The sequence below is a fragment of the Brachycentrus maculatus genome, unplaced genomic scaffold, assembly GCF_059751285.1.
Source record: "Brachycentrus maculatus isolate JH-2025_06_01 unplaced genomic scaffold, ASM5975128v1 h1tg000196l, whole genome shotgun sequence".
NCBI classification, from domain to species: domain Eukaryota; kingdom Metazoa; phylum Arthropoda; class Insecta; order Trichoptera; family Brachycentridae; genus Brachycentrus; species Brachycentrus maculatus.
This window is the reverse complement of record NW_028280947.1, coordinates 975,811-994,844: the sequence shown is the minus strand read 5'-3', so window position 1 is coordinate 994,844 and position 19,034 is coordinate 975,811. Positions and strand designations below refer to the sequence as shown.

The 19,034-nt window shown below is 33.0% G+C and overlaps 1 protein-coding gene across 15 annotated transcripts in view; it reads left to right on the top strand.

The window, feature by feature from the left end:
• The window catches only part of pum (pumilio), a 366,079-nt gene that overhangs the window by 35,592 nt on the left and 311,453 nt on the right, over positions 1-19,034 (top strand). For all 15 annotated transcript variants that reach the window (XM_088263060.1, XM_088263064.1, XM_088263058.1 and 12 more), the window contains one exon: positions 11,643-11,769. In XM_088263060.1, the coding sequence (XP_088119186.1) occupies positions 11,643-11,769 (127 nt within the window). The remainder of the gene's footprint in view (positions 1-11,642; positions 11,770-19,034) is intronic.

Sequence of the window (19,034 nt, the reverse complement as noted above, 5' to 3'; positions counted from 1 at the left end):
TTTTTTTTTTATTCATTTAACCTATAGTTGTAAACATACAATATCATAATATACGATCGGGATTTTGAAAAGGTCCCCCAAATCACTTTTTGTGATATGTGGTAATCGTGATAAGTAAATATCTAAATCCTTATATAGCGAAGAATAAATTTATGTGAAAGGGAATGTGGAATTTACTAGGCTTTTTGCCCGCCATCCTCTAATTTAATTTGCTGATTTTGAATTATGTCACCGCTGTGCATATGATTGATCATCCATACCACTTGCTTTTCCAAACTTGTGTATATTAAATGTCCAATATCTACTTCGTTATTCGGTTTGAAACGTCATCTCTGGAGATTCTTTTAAAGTTAAAAGTCGTTTTCTTTATTAAAATGTATAAATATATGTTTTTTTCACCTTAATTTTTAATATCCCTGGACTGGTACCTGAAACGTATGACTGATCACCTTACCTTGCCTTCATACAATTAGCGATCAACTTAACAATGCATCAATTTTAAATAGTGCTGAATACATCATAAGTTGCGGATAAGGAAAAGTAAGAAGTAGGATATAAAATTGCTTCTGGACTGCCATATGTAACAATTTTAGCATTTTACGATCTATATCATCATGAAATATTTTGCCCATAAATAAGAAAATGGTAATTCTTTTTTTCTGGATTGTCGTAAAGTTAATTTTATGAACTCTTCATTTATCTTACATATATATAACGATTAGGATCGACCCATATACGAACAAAATGTGTTACATTCCGTTCTTATAAATTACTTTGTCTCTATTTAGACTATCTTTCTCGGCGTTTAAATCCAGATGTGAGCACAAAAGTTTAAAGATTTTAATCTAAACATTAAACTCGAATTAAGTTTTATATATCAAGTATCCTTCTTTTAAATTTATCAAAAAAATATACCCATTTCAAATACATATATCGCTCACTCCTTTCAAGAACATCATAAATATAAAAAAAAAATCAGGAGAACGTTTTTAAAGTTAAAAAATATAATACAATGTGTTAAAAATAAATATCAAGCCACTTTTTGAACTTTTTACTGTGCAACAGATCTTTTTAGGTAAAACCTGAAGGTTTTTTCTCCATTTGAAAAATATTTCTTATATTTATAAAAATTATTAAACAATACCTTTTCTTCAAAATGCAAAAATAACATTTTCTGCCCTGTAGCTAGTAAATATTAAGTTAAAAATATGCCTCTTTTGCTGGGATATAGTACATTTTCAGGGCATTCCGAAAACACGCACAACTTAAAATTGATGATTTTTTATTTATGACGTTCTTGAAAGGAGTGAGCGATATGTGAATATATTTATTACAGTTTTGAAAATGAAATGAAATTAACAAGAGCATTTTAAACATGATATCTTTATATCCGGGTACGAGCGTTCAAATGTGAAATTATGGGCATCGAACGACATTATCTTGTAGTATATGGGCAAATGGAAATATTTGTGGTGCATGTTCGTCCGTGGATAATGTTAGCTTTCGTAATACTGTGATACATGCTCGGTTTCGTAATTTGATTCCATCTCGTGTTTCTTTGTTCGTGTCCGCCTGCATCCGCGCCAGGGCCGAGGGAGGAGAAAGTTCCGCGGAGTGGCTTCACTCCTCGCCGAGCGTGACACGATTTACATCGTGATGCTTCCTCTCGCGAGATGCACCGAATAAGCCAACAAGTCTATAAAGCTCCATCACAATCCGTCCTATTTATTTATATCCATTATCTCCTCCCTATGTCTTCTGTATTTTCAACAGTTTATGATATGAATATAAAATATTAAAATTATTCAGCACCTATATTTACTACTTACTTTGTCCGACCCCGTGGGCTCGATGATATTGAATGCTCTTATTCCAGCATTGGGGTAAAGATGATTTATAGAAAAAAATAAAATGACATTTTCAAATTAATTTCCTTATTTTTTCTCCTTAATTCAATCACCCTGCCTCCGTGGTGTAGCGCAGGAGTGATCACCTTGCCTTCATGTAAGTTACGATCAAGATAACACTGCGTCAATACGACGCAGTGCCCTATGCACCATTGGGTGCGGATAAGGGTTATAAGAATACCATAAATCACTCATTATATGGTAATGGAAGTGTGTTTTTGATTTGTTAGATATTGCTTCGTAGCAGTAAGCCTTTCAATGTACAACTATTATGTACATTATGTTTAAAAAAAACAAATAAACAATTTAAGTATCATACATATAAAATATTTTAATTATTTTTCTCCTACATATATATACAAGCCTTATGTGTTTATAATACCATGATTCGCTAATGGTATGGTAATCGGCGTGTGTTTTTGATTTGTTTGATGTAACTTCATAGCGGTAGTCTTTCAACATACATTTATTATGTAGGTGCACTAATTTAAAATAACAAACAAATAAACGTCATTCAGTAAAATATCATTTGCATTTAATTATACAATTATTTATGGTGATATTAATCAACTGATCTTGTCTTATATATGACGTTTAAATGACAGGCACCGTGGCATGTTTGGGTAGATGCTTGACAGTGAAACTGGGGTCGCGTGTTCTTTCCAACAACAACAAAATTAATTCAAGAAATATTTATGCCCAATAAATAGGTCTCGTTTGTAGGTCCTATTAAATATAGGCCTTGCGGGCTTATCACTTTTAAAATCTCGAAAGGATTCGTTAGGAAATATAAAATAATGTTGTGTATATAATCAACCGATCTCAAAACGTACTCACCCATTCGCCGGGACAAGAGATATAAAATTATAAAGTATCTGCAAGAAATTATCATAAACTCTTCCAATTTTCCTCAAGCGGGTGTTTGTTTTACTGGTATAATATTGTCGAAACATCGGTCGTAATTATTTACTATTTCACTATTTCACTACTACTATTTCATTAATTGATTCGGCAGTCGCTTTGTGGTAAAATCTATCCATTTTCAATTAATGTTTTACTTATTGAATACCACTATTTCTTAAAATTTACTGTGGCTCTTGTTTCGATGCATTCCGCATCATTTTCATACGGTGTTTGAACATTGACATTGACGTTGTTTGAAAATGATGCGGAATGCAGCGAAACACGTGTCACAGTAGATTTTAAGAAATAGTGGTATTTATTTAGTAAAACATTAATTAAAATGTAATTATTTACTTTTATAAAAATGATCCACTAATTATTCAGTTACTTTAATTATTTATTTACTCCTTTAACAATACTCGTGTCATTGGATTGGAATGTAAAATTACCACGTTACGTTTTCGGCGTTCTCCCGAAGTGGCGAGTCGATTTATTTACACAATATCCCATATAAAATGTGTAAACAAGCCATAAATGGGTCTACTACTGCTCTCCTCGGCTCGAAGTTACGACATCTTGAATTAGTAATAACCTACCAAGTGCCGAGTAGGGATATTTATCTTTGACAATGTTATGTAAATAACCCATTTAAAGTAGTGCAACTAATTTTATACTCGCTGCTTTTATTATCATCTTACCGCACTACCTAGTTGGCCATAGATGACTCATTATTTACTGAATTTAAAACGAAGTTTCTGGCGTTTCTCATGTGTGTGATTGATATCCAGGATTTGGACCTCACATACTAATATAAGAGTTTCTGCTTAATAAAAGCTTCTTTACAATCTCACCAATAGATGTCTCTAGTGAAGTTGTAGTGATTCAAGAACAAGGTTTCTAAATTGGTTCATATATATATAGTACTTCCAAGAATTTAAGTAGTGTGGTTGTCAATAATGGGTAGAATTGGTGAATGTTACACGTGTGTAAAGTGATCACTTAAACCAGCCTATGACGGTCGTCAGCCCCGTAAATGCCCAGACTTCCATATTCTTCTTCATCTTTGATGAGATGTCCAAAAATAAAACGAAGTATAGTTGTATCATCTTTCACGTATTTTATCGACTCGGCTTTTTAAAAGGTCCCTCTTTACGCTGGACGCAAACGATGCGCAATGCCCAGTAACTGACGCAAATACTTATACTGTTCATAAATTGTCACCTAATTGGTACTAAGAATCGTTTGCAACGAGCTTTATTTACTAAACCATAGGATCCCAAAGTGCTTATGTAGTTTTTTCCACATGAATTTAGTTGAAAATCATGGCAAGAGCTGAAAACTCGTGTCTTGTATATATAACAAAGAATTTTGTCAAGCCTCACACCAGTCTGATGATGTCGGTTACGAAGAAACCCGGTTGCTGGTCAAATAAAATTCATGTGGAAAAAACTACATAGTTGTTATTTTATTCTGTATGAATATATTACAAAAGAAATAATTTTATAAGATTGATTGTATCGTAATATAACTGGAATTTATACTAAGCTACAGAGGAAATTGTTTTTCTTATCATGGACAATTTCGTTTTCTTGGTTTCACTTTGCAGTAAATTTGCGTTTACGCACAGTATTAGGGCCTATCCTACCATAATTTGTATTCCGCTGGGCGTAATTTCGGCTTATTAATAGTTATGATTCCTAATCGGGGGTTACAAATGCGAACATTTAAGACAATGGCCACTAAACTAATGTTATTTGCCTAAGCCGATCCACTAGGGAGGAAAATTACCATCGGTAACTTCTTTATTCGCAGTGTTAAAATTTCTAAATGATTAAGCTAATTAAATAAACGTTTTATTGGTTTTAATCCATTGACATTTGCCTATGGAAAATATTATATTCTCGAAAGTGGTATTTCCATATGTTTACTTTAATACATCATGTGTTATATTAAATTACCATGTAAATATTGGATTCTTACTAGTGCTGGTGTAATACTGGTAACCTTTTCACCAAATCGGATTGACGCATAAAATGTAAAATTGATTACTGTCATGTTATGCCGGCAGTTTGTATTAACAATAATTATTTATTTTTTTATTTAATGATTTGGCGTTTAATTTGTAGATATCCATTTTAATTTATGTATTAATTTTTAAATCAAACATATTTTTTTAATCTACTAAGCTGTATTTTTAGAAGTTGGGTTTTTGTTAATAAAATACAACTTAATATACAACTTAATACTCAAAAAATCTATGTTTGATTTCTAAATTAATACATAAAATAATTATTAATTTTGAATTTAAGTTTTAATAATAAATACCACTATTAATAGTATAATCTAAATAGTGGTATTTACTATGTAAAACTTAAATTAAAAATGCATAGATTTTACCACAGAGGGACTGCCGAATCAATTGATGAATTCATTATTCAATTTATATATAATTTATAAGTACTCTAAATTAATAAAACTTAATAGATTTATATTATCCACTGACACATCGTGATGGAATTGCATTTTTAATTTATTATTAGATTAAAACCAATATTTTTAGCTTTTCCACTTTTTTATTTGACCAGCGACCGGGTTTCGTCGTTACCGACATCACCAGTCTGATGATGTCGGTAACGACGAAACCCGGTCGCTGGTCAAATAAAAAAGTGGAAAAGCTAAAAATATTGGTTTTAATCTAATAATAAATTAATAAAACTTAGTTAAAAGATTTAAAAGTAAAGCAATAGAAGAAACCTTAGATGCATTTGAATTATACAATGACCATATCATTTTGATTGTTTCCAAATACATTTTCACTAATCTGGGTTTTCTTCATTTATGAGTTATTTTTTTGACATCTCAACATAGATGAAGAAGAATATGGAAGTCTGGGAATTTACAGCATTTATTATCTGTCGTAGGCTGGTTAAGTGATTCCAGACCCTAGACTTCCATATTTTCTTATTTATAAAAAAAAAAAATTACCCAACGTCCAAGTAACTCTGAAATCCAGCTACGGCTTATGCAACACCGCTTATCATGGCCCTACTTAGTCTTCAGCTTCATAAACTTTATAGCGTATTCCTACTTGTTAGACGGTTTATTCTATACCTTTAAAGTTACTATAATTGTATGCAATTCATGTGTGAAAATTCTAACTCTAAATTTAAAAGCCTTTTTCTACTTGTGAGTGAGTTCACTCTTTATATTTAAAGTTACTTCAATTGTATGTAATTTATTAATGAAAATTCTAACTCTTAAGTTTTATAGCCTATTTCTTTCTACTTATGAGTGGGTTTACTCTTTATGTTTGAAGTTACTTTAATTTCCTGTAATTCATGAATGAAAAATATATTTTTCGTCATTAGAATTTACTACTAATTCTACTACTGGAAACTACAAAACCACTTTTATAAACGTATTTTTCATCTATAGAATTTTTGGTTAAATTAATAAACATGAATATAGTTTACGGCGTGTACGGCGCTGTGCTGAAAAACGTTTCGATATCAACCTAATACAAATTTAATATCGCATTACCGTGCACGTAAATAATTAAAAGGGTTAGTTTTTTCGTTCAATTCCCGGCTTACCTTCGCTCAAAGTTGCGAGCAACTTTTCAATGTCAATGAAAATGTAAAGTTTCGCAGCGGCGGCTCGCGCCCTCCGCTGGCCTGAATAATGGAGGGGCGGGCGCGCGGGCGGCCGGCCTTGGGCGGGTCGGCGACCGGCGGCCGGCGACTCCGCAAGGGCGGCTAGAGGAATAGGCGGAATTATCGTCCAGGCGAAATTATCATACCGATTTCTTTTTCTAATTTCGCTCGATTTTTTTTCTCTGCCGTTTTTTTACTGTGTTATTTTTTTTGTTTCTAAGTAAAATATTTTAATATAAATAAATATATATATATATATATACATATATACAGTATCGAATATGAAAATACACTAATAAAGAAACAAAAAGTCTTAAAAATTTAATAAAATAAAATATCAAATAGTAAGCACTGGTTAAAACACGTCTCCTTCACACAATATCAGCAAGCAGCGAGAGAGAGCACAGCGTTTAAATTTATCCATTATAACATGTGTGTATTATAAAAGAAGAGTATTCAATATTTTGGATCAGAATTATTTGGCCATCTTTTGAGGATATCAATCGATTGATTCTTCTGTCTTTGTACCAGATATGCGTTTGTAACGTGATAAAATATCTTCTTAAATCCAGCCAAATCAGGTGTAATTAATCTTTATTTGCCTAAACAAATTTAAATATGATTCAAAACAGCAGAAACTAACAGTAAATTTTGCACACACCCCCCCCCCCCTCCATACACACAGGTTGTTTTAAAAATATGAACTACCCTGTTCGTTACAGATTTGTTCGATTATCTATCTTTTATGTAAGACTAAATTGACACACTTTTTTTATGTACAGTTCGAATAATGTATTCGTTTTCTGCGCCTGACAGGCGACTTTGATGTAACTAGTCTCATCAAGTATATAATAATAATAATAAATAAAACCCTTATCCGCACCCCAATGGTGCATAAGGCACTGCGTCAAATAAACGCAGTGTTATCTTGATCGTTTACACATGAAGGAAAGGTGATCAGCCCTCCGCTTCAGGTACCAGTCTAGGGTAATATTGAATAAATATGACAGTGAAAAAATTACTTATATTTATTTAACCCCCCTTGGGAATCGAACCCGGGACCTCCAGAACGGTAGCCGAGCGTGCTGACCATTACACTACGGAGGCGGACAAAAAGGCGACTCATGAAGTATATAGTAGACGCAAATATAATGAAATATAACTATGACGATCACTACATTTTTTAAACGATAACTAGGCTGGTGTTATAACGCCAGCACCGTATACTCTGTACCAGCTCACTGGAGTGGCGATACCAGCCGTATAGATAGATGGATGATAAAACTCTGTAGCTACTGCCATATGTCATGTTCTCGCGCACGACCTGCCCTAATCTCCGCATTTATAATCACTGATTGTTTTGTACTCTTTTGTTGTGTCTACATTACAACGTTTTAAACGATTATTTAATTATAATAAACAAAATAACAGTTGAACCAGGAATCGCGTTTTACGCTTTAGTGTATGGATTTTTTTTATAGGTGTCTCAACTTTTTATGGGTGACAGGCGCTTTGGCGTAGTTGGGTAGACGCTTAACTACGAAACTGGCGTCGCGGGTTCGAATTCAAGAAATATTTATTTTCAATTGGTTTGGGCGTTAGTGATGTATTTTTCACATCTTCCTTCACTATCCTAACTATCCTACCTGCAGACAAGCTTCTAAAATGGAAGCTTTGCGGGTTATTCCTTTTTTTAAACTTGAGTTGAAACATCTGTCGTTTTTATGTGAAGGAAGATTCACGTCTGAGCTTTCCTGAGTATTAGGACCTGGCAGAAATCCAAAGCCATTGCATATATATGTACGAGTACAAGTTTTCAAAATAAATGCCATATGCATGTTCAATAATGGGCTGAATAGTGAACTTTACACAAGTGTTAGAAGTGATTACTTAAGCCAGCCCAAAATTAACTTTTCAAATACGTAGTGTTGATATCTTAACTCGTTCCCGGTAAAAAAAAACTGCAATTTCAAGATTCTGTATATACAGACTGCCAAGCGGTTTGCGTAAGCCAAAGTCATTATATATACATATATAGAACCAGAACCAAAGAAAATGGTATCCGTACTTCATAGTTACAGCTTCCAACTTCCGTGTAGAATCTCAGCCCTGCCCAATTAAACAATAGTAAACCTGTATACGTAGTATGTGATTTTATTCTTGAATATAGCTAACGTCTTGTTTCGCTTTCAAGATTTGACATGTAGATATAAATTTTTGTGTTTTTTTTGGTACATTTTTAATTTAGTGTAGATGGATAAATAAATATATAAATTGACATTTGCTTCTTTGAAATCTGCCTTATTACTTGTCACATCGCTCGCACATTCCGGCTGAGTGAGCAGCCAATTGGTTATCTGAGTTTTCCGGCCAGTTTTCCTCGCCACCAACACCCCACGCTGCAAGATATCGACGCTCGTAAATCCTGCGCTTGTTCCAGGCACGAGGTCACGTTGAATCCAGAAATAATTTTCACATTTGGCTTGATTGAATGTGAGCGGGAAAAATCCCATCAACCCCTTTAATTCTGACCTCCTGATATATGTTTTTTTCTCGTTTCTTTTTTTTTAAAGCTGATAACGGGAAATGAGATATCGCTTAGAGGCGAAAGCAGGTTCAGTTCAAACAACAAAAATTATATTCATAGGAAATATTGTTATCGTAAAAAATAATGTCGTAATTATTTTAATAAAATGAGGCTTTTTTATTGCCAATATCCATCTAGTTCAATTATATGTAATAAATTTCGACGGCACGTCATTTAAAATTCAAGAAGAAAATGCATATTTTTATAATTGCAATTACGATACCAAAACTTGCTGTAAAACGTTTAAATAAATCAAAATATTTTAAGGTCATCGTAACGTTGTATGTATGTTCATATGTATTTACTTTGATCCAAAAATTCTAACAAAAGTTTATATTTTTAGGGTTAACATCAATGATTTTTTATCGGAGATTTTATTTCATCTGATTTTATAAGTGAGTTAAGTAAATTGTAAAACATAATAGTACTTTATAATACCGCTCAACAAAAATTCATTTGACGGATTAAATGTTTTGAAATTCCTTTAGGCTATAGTGCTGTATATGACAAGCCATTAATTAATATAGAAACCCTGAACTGCAGTTCACGCCTGACCTTGAACTTTGCAATTCGCTGAATGAACGGGTGAATGAATTTCGTATTATAAAAGTCCGTCGTGAAATACTCGAGAGTTGTAAATATCCAACATCTTTCCACAAATCTACGTAACCTTTGATTAAAAATTCTGCTTAATATATTTTTATTAGTATTTTAGTTATCTTTGTGGGATTTATCATATTTTCAAATGCTTGCAAAATGTATTGCAACTAGAACAGCTGGCCAATACGTATAGAATAATTATGTTATTTCACGCTGCGAGCGACTATTTCATAGTAAAACTTTATTTATTTACTACGATCTCTCACTCATCCAGCGTTCCTTGATCAAACAAATTTGTATACATATTTTATTTATGTTTCAAAATGTCTAATATTCAACTTGCGTAAGATTAATTAATGAATTCTGAACATCTGAAATAATGAATTCTTCAATGCGGTACGAAATGTCGACAAATAGCGTGAATCTTGAAAAATAAATCCACAAATTAAGGGGGTACTCGCAAGCAGGGGCGTGCATTCCATGTAGGCAGAAAAGCAGTGCCTATCCTAACTTACCCACGTGACATAAAAACTCAACCAGTACCTACCCTACCTTACTAAGTAGTACCTTACTACCTACCTCTTCTGCCTACCCTAGTAACTAGTACGTAGCTTACCGTACTACTTACTTCCACTGCCTACCTAATTTATTCTCTGTGCACAATTTTTGATATGTATGGGAATTAGATTTTTTTAAGGATATATATTGAAAAAATATTTTAACCTTTTTTTAAGTTCCTTACAATTCAATAACTCTTTTCTTTTCAAAATCGTGTATTTGTTTCGAAGAAAAGCGGTGTTATAAGCAGAAAATTCAACTACACTAAATATTACCTGGGTTTTATGAAAAATTCCGGGCTATCGACTATCCCGTCTTTATACGGAAAATCATTATTACAATATAATTAATTTTATTATATCACAGAATATTCATCTCAGATTACTCCAGGACAAACCTTCCGTGTTAATACATACTTTACGTAATAATTTCGTGATTATTTTTTAAATTGAAATATAATGTTTGATATACCGATTTAATAGATTGTTGACGATTACAATTGATATGTTGTCTTATTATTTCACCCTTAATACCATGTTTGCTATTCGTTGCCTAGATTCATTGACAGCATGCCAATTGTAGTAGTACTACGGAACGTACTCTTGAATGAAATTCCTTCACGAGTTGAGATGTTTATTTGCATCTGCGTACAAACATGTCTCTGCCAAGAATTTACTGTAACATGTTCTATGAATATATTGCATTTTTTCAAGCTCTGCCTAGAACTACCTACGCACATCATTTTTTTGTTTGTTTTTGTATATATATTGAATACAATAATAAGATTCTACACACATTTAACTACAACTGGGTGTAAGGTCGGAAACAACTTGAAACAAGTCGACTGCTTCATGAAATTTTGAATTTTTTAAACAGTCACCCCCGATCGACACAAAGCTTACTTTATGAAATTTCTTTCTAACCACATGTCGCGTTGAGACTGGACTGATGATCTAAAACGTTTATATTCAGGACGCGAACGGCCGCACTAGAGGTCGGACGTTCTGCGTACGATTTAAAAAAAATGTATTGGAATTTGACTTTTAGAATATATACTTATGCATATTGAAAAAATATTTTATGTATTTTTTCTACTCCTTACCTTTCAATAACTCTTCTTTTCCAAACCATTTATTTATTTTTAAGAAAAACTTTATTTCATTACAAAAACGGCATTTTAAGTAAAAAATAAAACAATTACGTGAAATGTTACCTTGATTTAAAGAAAATTAAGTTGCGATTTATCGTATGTTGGGCCTTAATAAATGATCCCGTCTGTAGTTGGGCTCAAATCGCATCCGCGCATTCATTCGTCTTGTACGCTAAATGCGATATAGACGAACACTCATACGTGCCATTATAAGGTAAACTAATCGTCTGCTAGGTGCATCTATAATTACGCCTATATAACCCATCCTTGTTTCGCCTTTTCAGATCGCCCCCGCAGCCAAGAAGCTGTGGGACAAGGGCCCCGGCGGGGACAGCAAGGCCCCGCCCCACCTGACCCCCTTGCACTTCAACCACGAGCAGATGTGGAGGGACCCCACATGGTCTTCGCAAGGTAGATAAATATTGTAGCATTTATTTATTTTTGTATCTTTTACATAAAAAAAACACACACATCATATAAACGCAGTGTTATCTTGATAATTAACATGAAGGAAAGGTAATCAGCCCTCCACTTCAGATACCAGTCCAGGGTAATATTGAATGAATATGAGTGAAAAATCACACAATATATATATATATATATATATATATATAAATCTATTAGTCCAGTGGTTCTAAACCTTTTTGAAGTCAGGGAGCATTTTTGATCATAAGAAAAATTCGCGGTTCACCATAACTAAAGATTAATGAAAAACATTCAAAGATAACATTTTTTTTAAATAAAACCAATTATTTTATAACTGACAAGTTAAAAATGACATTGATTAAAAAAATACATAAAGACAGACATAAATACTCCAATGATACTTTTTGTAACGATTTAATGTGACACCTAAGCTTTGTCGGCTTTTACAAATTTCAGCGATATTAGGTCTGATATTTAATATAGCTACGCTCATTTTTTCATCCAAATTTGGAACTTAAATCGCACTGTAAATGAGCCGACATGAAATTTTGGTTTACATAATTTCGCGGAGCACCGGTTAAGAACCACTGTATTAGATTATTAGAAAATGTTACCTTACTGTGTGGTATTCAGTCATGTTGTATTTTGCATATTTATTTGAAAATATATGTTTTTTCAACGTATTATTCTTGTTGATGTGTTGCATTATGTGAATTCTTTAGGACAGATAAAGAAATTGATTATTTTTTTTACATAAAATCACGTCGTCACAACAAAAACATTAACTGAGTGTCGGATACCTCTGTTTAAATCGGTCAATTAAAAAATTATGTATTTGATTTTGTTATACCAAACAAAAGATTTTACTACTCACATGCTCTGGTCCACATGCCATGTTTGGTTAGTAACTGCAAGACACTCGCTAGTTAAAAACTTGTTTCACTTCTTGCATCTCTCACCCTTAGCACGATTTTGTAAAATGTCAAGGCCAACTGTTGAACTGCTCGTTTTGTCGCCAATAAAGGTTAATCTATGCAAAAATTAAGTCGGATTAATCAAGTTTCGCATTTTTTCCGGTCTTATCCGACATAATGTGATATAAAAGTCGTAACATATTCGCATTCCGCTCTGTAACAAATGAAACGAGGCGTGTAATCCTTTTTAAGTCATATTTTTAATGACAATGTCGTTCACATTATTTTTTGACTAAATACTAAGAAAAGCCAATACTAAATTTTGATATTCACAAAAAAAAATTATTTGGTAATTTACGTATTTTAATCATATAATGTATTTAGTTAAAAAAATTGACGCTATGGGTTCCATACTTAAAGAATTTTTAATATAGCTCTTGATTGAGGTCACTGGCGACCCCCATGGCGCTGCGGTCCAATACAGGCGAAGTCACAGGCGTTTAACGTGTTATGTCATTTTCTATCAAATGTTGTGACAAAAAAGTAACTAAAAAGCAAGCTGATTTGAACTACATTTTCACTTACGACTCTTACAATGTTTCATAAAGATGTTCAAATCAATCTTACGATGTTCTGCCGAGAAGTGGTCGATATTTCGTTTCAATAATGACGCAATGCTTCCCCATGAATTCTGTCTTTCTCTAAGTAATGTAATGTAGGATCCATTTACGCCAATTCCACTAAACCGCTGTAGGAAGGGTAATATTATATCGGTAAAGAAAGCTGGAATATAATTTGCGAACAGCCTTGAGCCATAACTTCATTATTGAGTTACTTGGAATATTCGAAATTTAAGTAAAAGTGATTATTGATCATTTAAATTACTTCGAACCCACCCGGTTATCAATTATTTATTAAACTCGTATCTCAAGAATATGATACGATTGGTATAATTTAAAATCCGGAACTAATTATGTTAACAATACAGTAAAAAGGATGGGATACCTTTTTCTTTTCTTTTTTATGTAAATGAAATTCAAAGGAATATTCTCAAAAAATTATACTACCTTAAATCCAACGAAGAATCCCAGAACCACAACTAAAAATAAAGCCAAATAAAAAATTATTTCAATTTTAAAATAATTACAATTTTCGAGATGAACAACTTTTAATTAACGATGTTTCCCATCTTTTAATGTACTATATTTTTTAATAACCCTGCTTCCAAGTACGAAATATTTCCTTCGTGGATTTTATAAAGGACATCTACTTCCACGGCTTCATTGCAAAGAATCGAGCATCGATAATAAATTAAAATTTGTGAAGTACAATCAGATAATATCAACGATGTACTTGCAATTTAAAGGACGAGAAGAGAAATTCTTTGATCTAAAGGTTAACTGGGATGATTCGTAAAAATATAATACGAGTATTTATCTCAACAAAAATATATGCAATAGTTATTTTGCTATCGGAATTCTTGTTTAAAGATTTTTATCCCCTTTACCGATAACACGATCCGTTCATTACTGTCCAAATCGATGATTACCGCCTTATCGGCCCAGTATTATCTTAATACATGTCCATTTCCTTAACTCTCAGTTCTCACCGGATAAAATAAATATAATTATTTAACGTTTCCTAAAGGTAAGCGAGTTGAGATCCCGAACATTATAAACTTGAATTCTGATATTTTTCTTTCTTATTACCAATCTTTCAATAAAATTCAATTCCGCTATCATCGATTGTTGAGCATACGTTTATTTTTAAATATTCCCCTCTTTTTCTCCAGTGAACTAGAATATTTTATGGAAATATTTTTTTACAGAAATAAATCAAATTCATAATGACAAAAAGTAACATGCAAGCCAGATAAAACAGTCTTCGCCAGCAAAAAAAAGCTGTTAAGTTTCTTTTATGAAAAAAAAAACATAGCTTTGAAACACAACCTTAATCCCGCCCATATTACTATTACTCATAATTGAAAATTTATTCTCGTATTTGAATTTTTGATGATTTCCTTCGTTCATGTGTGAAACAAATTTCCTTTTAAATAATATTCGAATTTCATGCAATCAGTGCGTTTGCTTCGGGCTGTTCTGGGAGATTCATTAAGATTTATAATAACACAGCGCCAATTTTAGGATTCATCAGTCTCGCTCCATGAACGTATTTCATACGAAATTTTACATACAATTTATTCCCGCCGCGCGCGCTTGGTCGTGACGATATGTGCGTGCGTATTAATTTGGATAAATTGATTAATTAAATTATCTAAATATTACGTGTACGTATTATTTTTTGACATCTCATCAAAGATGAAGAAGAATATGGAAGTCTGGGCATTTACGGGGCTTACGACCGTCATAGGCTGGTTTAAGTGATCACTTTACACACGTGTAACATTCACCAATTCTACCCATTATTGACAACCACACTACTCAAATTCTTGGAAGCTCTATATATATTAACCAATTTAGAAACCTCGTTCATGAATCACTAAAACTTCACTAGAGACATCTATTGGTGAGATGTATGTACGTGTACGTAGTAACATTTAGTAAATATTGATTCGTCGCTTTGTTCGGTGGTTATTCGACCAAGTGTCGTGTTTCATTACTGTAGAATTTGGGGTAGGCAAGATTATTAAAACAGTGAAACTAGCACGACTTGTAACACTTACATTTTCTTTCAGTCCAGTTTTTTTAAAATAAAAGCGACTACGACAGTTTAGCGTGATCGAATTTAGGCGCACCGTGATCACGCACCGATCGAGCGCACCGATCCAAAGAAAGACGGCGAAAAGCACAAGCCAATCATCCGTTTTATCATGCTAACTGGACGGTAAAATTCCGTGTACTGCACAAACACTCTAAGTCAGTTCTCGGCGTTAGTCAGGCCCCAATGTAAATCCGGCCTTATGTCGTATCTGCGTAGAAAAAAAAACTATCTACCTCGGTAACTCGTATCTCCGAGGTTGTCCAACCCATTGGCGGCTGGAGGCAGACAGTCTGGGGTGCCCGCGCTCCTGTCGGGGGAGGGAGGGTACGTGCACTAGGAAGGGGTAGACTAACCCGCTGACTCGGCAAGGGTTCGTAGAGGATTTCGTGTCATAGATCTCCGACCTTCAAAAGTCCTCCTCGTATTACTTCCAACGTACATTTATATATTTTTCTACAATCAATTATCGATTGTATTTTTTGTGTGGATTATTCGTCTAAGTATTTTAAATAAATACATACTTTGGTTCATGTCTGTTTGATTAAGAAATATAAGTTATGATATTATATAGTAATACTTATGTACATGCTTTTTTAGATTATTTTTAAGTGAAAAGCTTTTATTTTAATTTTTTTTTTGTAAATATTCTTTTGGTATTAAATAATGCTCTAAAAAGTATAGTAGTAAAACTTTAATTAAAAATGGATAGGTTTTACCACAAAATGACTGCCGAATCAAATAATGAAAATGTAAAATAAGCAAAAGAGGAATGGAAATTGAAACATGTAATGAAAATGGGCGGTGAATTTCTAAGACTTGATTAAAATTTAAATCAAAAATCATTTTATATTCTTGAAACTCTTCATATGACAATAAAAATTCCTGTGTTAAATGATGATGAAAAAACCCTTCCTTGGCCCACCCCTGCCCTTTTTTCCGATTGTGAACCCTAAAAGAACCTACTGAACCTTTTAAAAAGATCAAATTAATTTTTGTTTCTCTTTGATGTTTTATTAAACAGTGGTTTTCCACTAGACATAATACTCGAACCTGGGTCGGGATGCTATAACAACACAGGCCGGTTACCCCCTCTCTCCATGTCGTTTTATTTCCGTTCAAGTTATGACCCAAATTATATAATAGTAGTTCCGAGACCATTAACTACGTATAATAATTAAGCTCGTATTATTATAAACCCCTCTCATACTAATATTCAAGTTTTATCCGACCTGTCTGTACTATACAAATATGCTTCAGATTTGTGTTAATACGAATTCATATCGTCCTTCCTATCTTCACAAATCCCTACTCAAGTATTAAATAATATTAAATTTTAAGTAAATTATTAAAATATATCGCTCAGTCCTTTCAAAAACGTCATAAATCAAAATACTTGATTTTTCAGGAGAACGTTTTTAAAGTTAAAAAATATAACACAATGTACTAAAAATAAATATCAATACACTTATTGAGCTTTTTACTGTGCAACAGATCTTTTTAGGTAAAACCTGAAGGTTTTTTCTCCATTTGAAAAATATTTAGTATATTAAAAATAATAATTAAACAATACCTTTTCTTCAAAATGCAAAAACAACATTTTTTGCCCTGTACGGGTAATTATAAAGATGAAAATATGCCTCTTTTGCTGGGATATAGTACATTTTCTGGGCATTCCGAAAACATGCACAACTGAAAATTGGCAATTTTTTATTTTTAAGTTCTTGAAAGGAGTGAGCGATATATGTACTTCGCGCATTAGTTTTATTTTATTTGTAAATAAAAATAAGACTTCACACTAGCAAAAACATCCTTTCACTGGGTGACTGCTAAATAAATAATAAAAAGAATGCATTTTTTTATGATTTTGAGTTATTTAATTTTCTTTTCTACTCTACTATCGTAAAATAATAATAATAATAAATACATTCGTTCTGGTAGGGTAGGATTTTTTTCACTTATGTTTTGAATTTTTGTAATCAGTTGTAGGCAATCGGGTGAATGATTTTAAGTAGTGCCAAGTCATTTATGTTAAATTAGATAAACTTTATTATTTCAATAAACAGCACAATGTTGGTTATTAAACAGAGATTCGTATATATTAGCTGCGAACTTTTTACACAAGCTAGAACGATTACGGGTATGTAACCCTGAGTCCCCAGCCTTTCTCGCTATTCTCCTTTTTAATCCTAACATGCTTTTCCTTCCCTTTTTCCTTTCCATGTAGCAATAATTTGCTTCACAAAATCAGGGTTTTTCCATGTAGGAGTTATTTTAACATGTTGATATCTCGACATAGATGAAGAAGAATATGGAAGTCTGAGTATTTACAGGGCTTTTGACCTATCATAGGCTTGTTCCTAACCAGCCTTTGACATGTCATAAGACCTGTAAATGCCCAGACTTCCATATTCTTCTTTATCTTATTATTATTATTTTTCTATTTTGAGATTTCAAACGCAATGTTAGACCATTTGCCTGAACACAGGTGTGCATTGTGTCACCTCTGCTTTGCGGGGATGACTTTATCAATGCTGCATGATAAACTGAAGGCTTTCTTGTGAACTTTCGGCATTTGTCTTGTGGTTGGACGAAGTACCTACCCATCTCACTTTCTCCAGTTTCTTCCATTCATCGTATACCATCAAGTTGAGCCGGACTGTCCGCACCGGCGCCCACGCGTTATCTGCTAATGTTTCATAACTTCGTGTTACTCGTCCTATTCGTGTAAACAGAGATGGGTATCTCGTCCTACCAAGTGTTGCTTTAGCTGTTAACGATTATTTACGGGCCCGACCGCCGTAAATCAAGGATTTCGCCGCCGAAAAATTACCGCCGGGAATAATAATTTGCGTAATTAGACTAGTAGTTTGTAACGTGGGTCGCCAGTTTCCATGGAAATTGTTACATTAGGTTTAGCCTGTCTGCGTGATTATTCAAATTTAAGTATGTCGTTGATAAGGGGCACTTTGATATTTATTTTATTCGGTGAAAACTATTACAGAACGGCGTTAAAACCCAACATGAGATAAATCGCTAATGAATTTTCTTTAAACCCAGGTAATATTTGTCGTAATTGTTTTTTTCTTCTTAAATAAATATGTTATTGATAGCATGTTAACATGAGTACAATATGATTTTAAAAATTAAATAGTTATTGAAAGGTAAGAAGCTAAAAAAAATATTTACATAAAAATATTTTAACTAACTAAAAACTAACTAACCATCACGCCGCTTCCCCGCAGGGGTAGGCAGAGAGAATCGAACGCCACACCACTCTGTCTTTGCAAACATTCTTTGCCTCTTCTACATTCATGCATCTCCTCATACATACCCGACGATTATTACGACTCCTGACCCGGCCGCTTTCAAGTATTTGACATACCTGATTGTGCCAAGTTTTCCTCGGTCGTCCTCTGCTTCTTTTTCCAACTACATTTTTTAGAATATATTTTATAAAAATATTTTTTTTTTTAATATTTTTATAAAATATATTCTAAAAAACAAATTCAATACCCTAGAACTTGAACTTTGATGTGTTACTTGAGCCCAGTACAAAAAAAATCTGTATTTGGTCTACAATAATGAACGTATTGTGTAAATAAATGTCACCTGTCA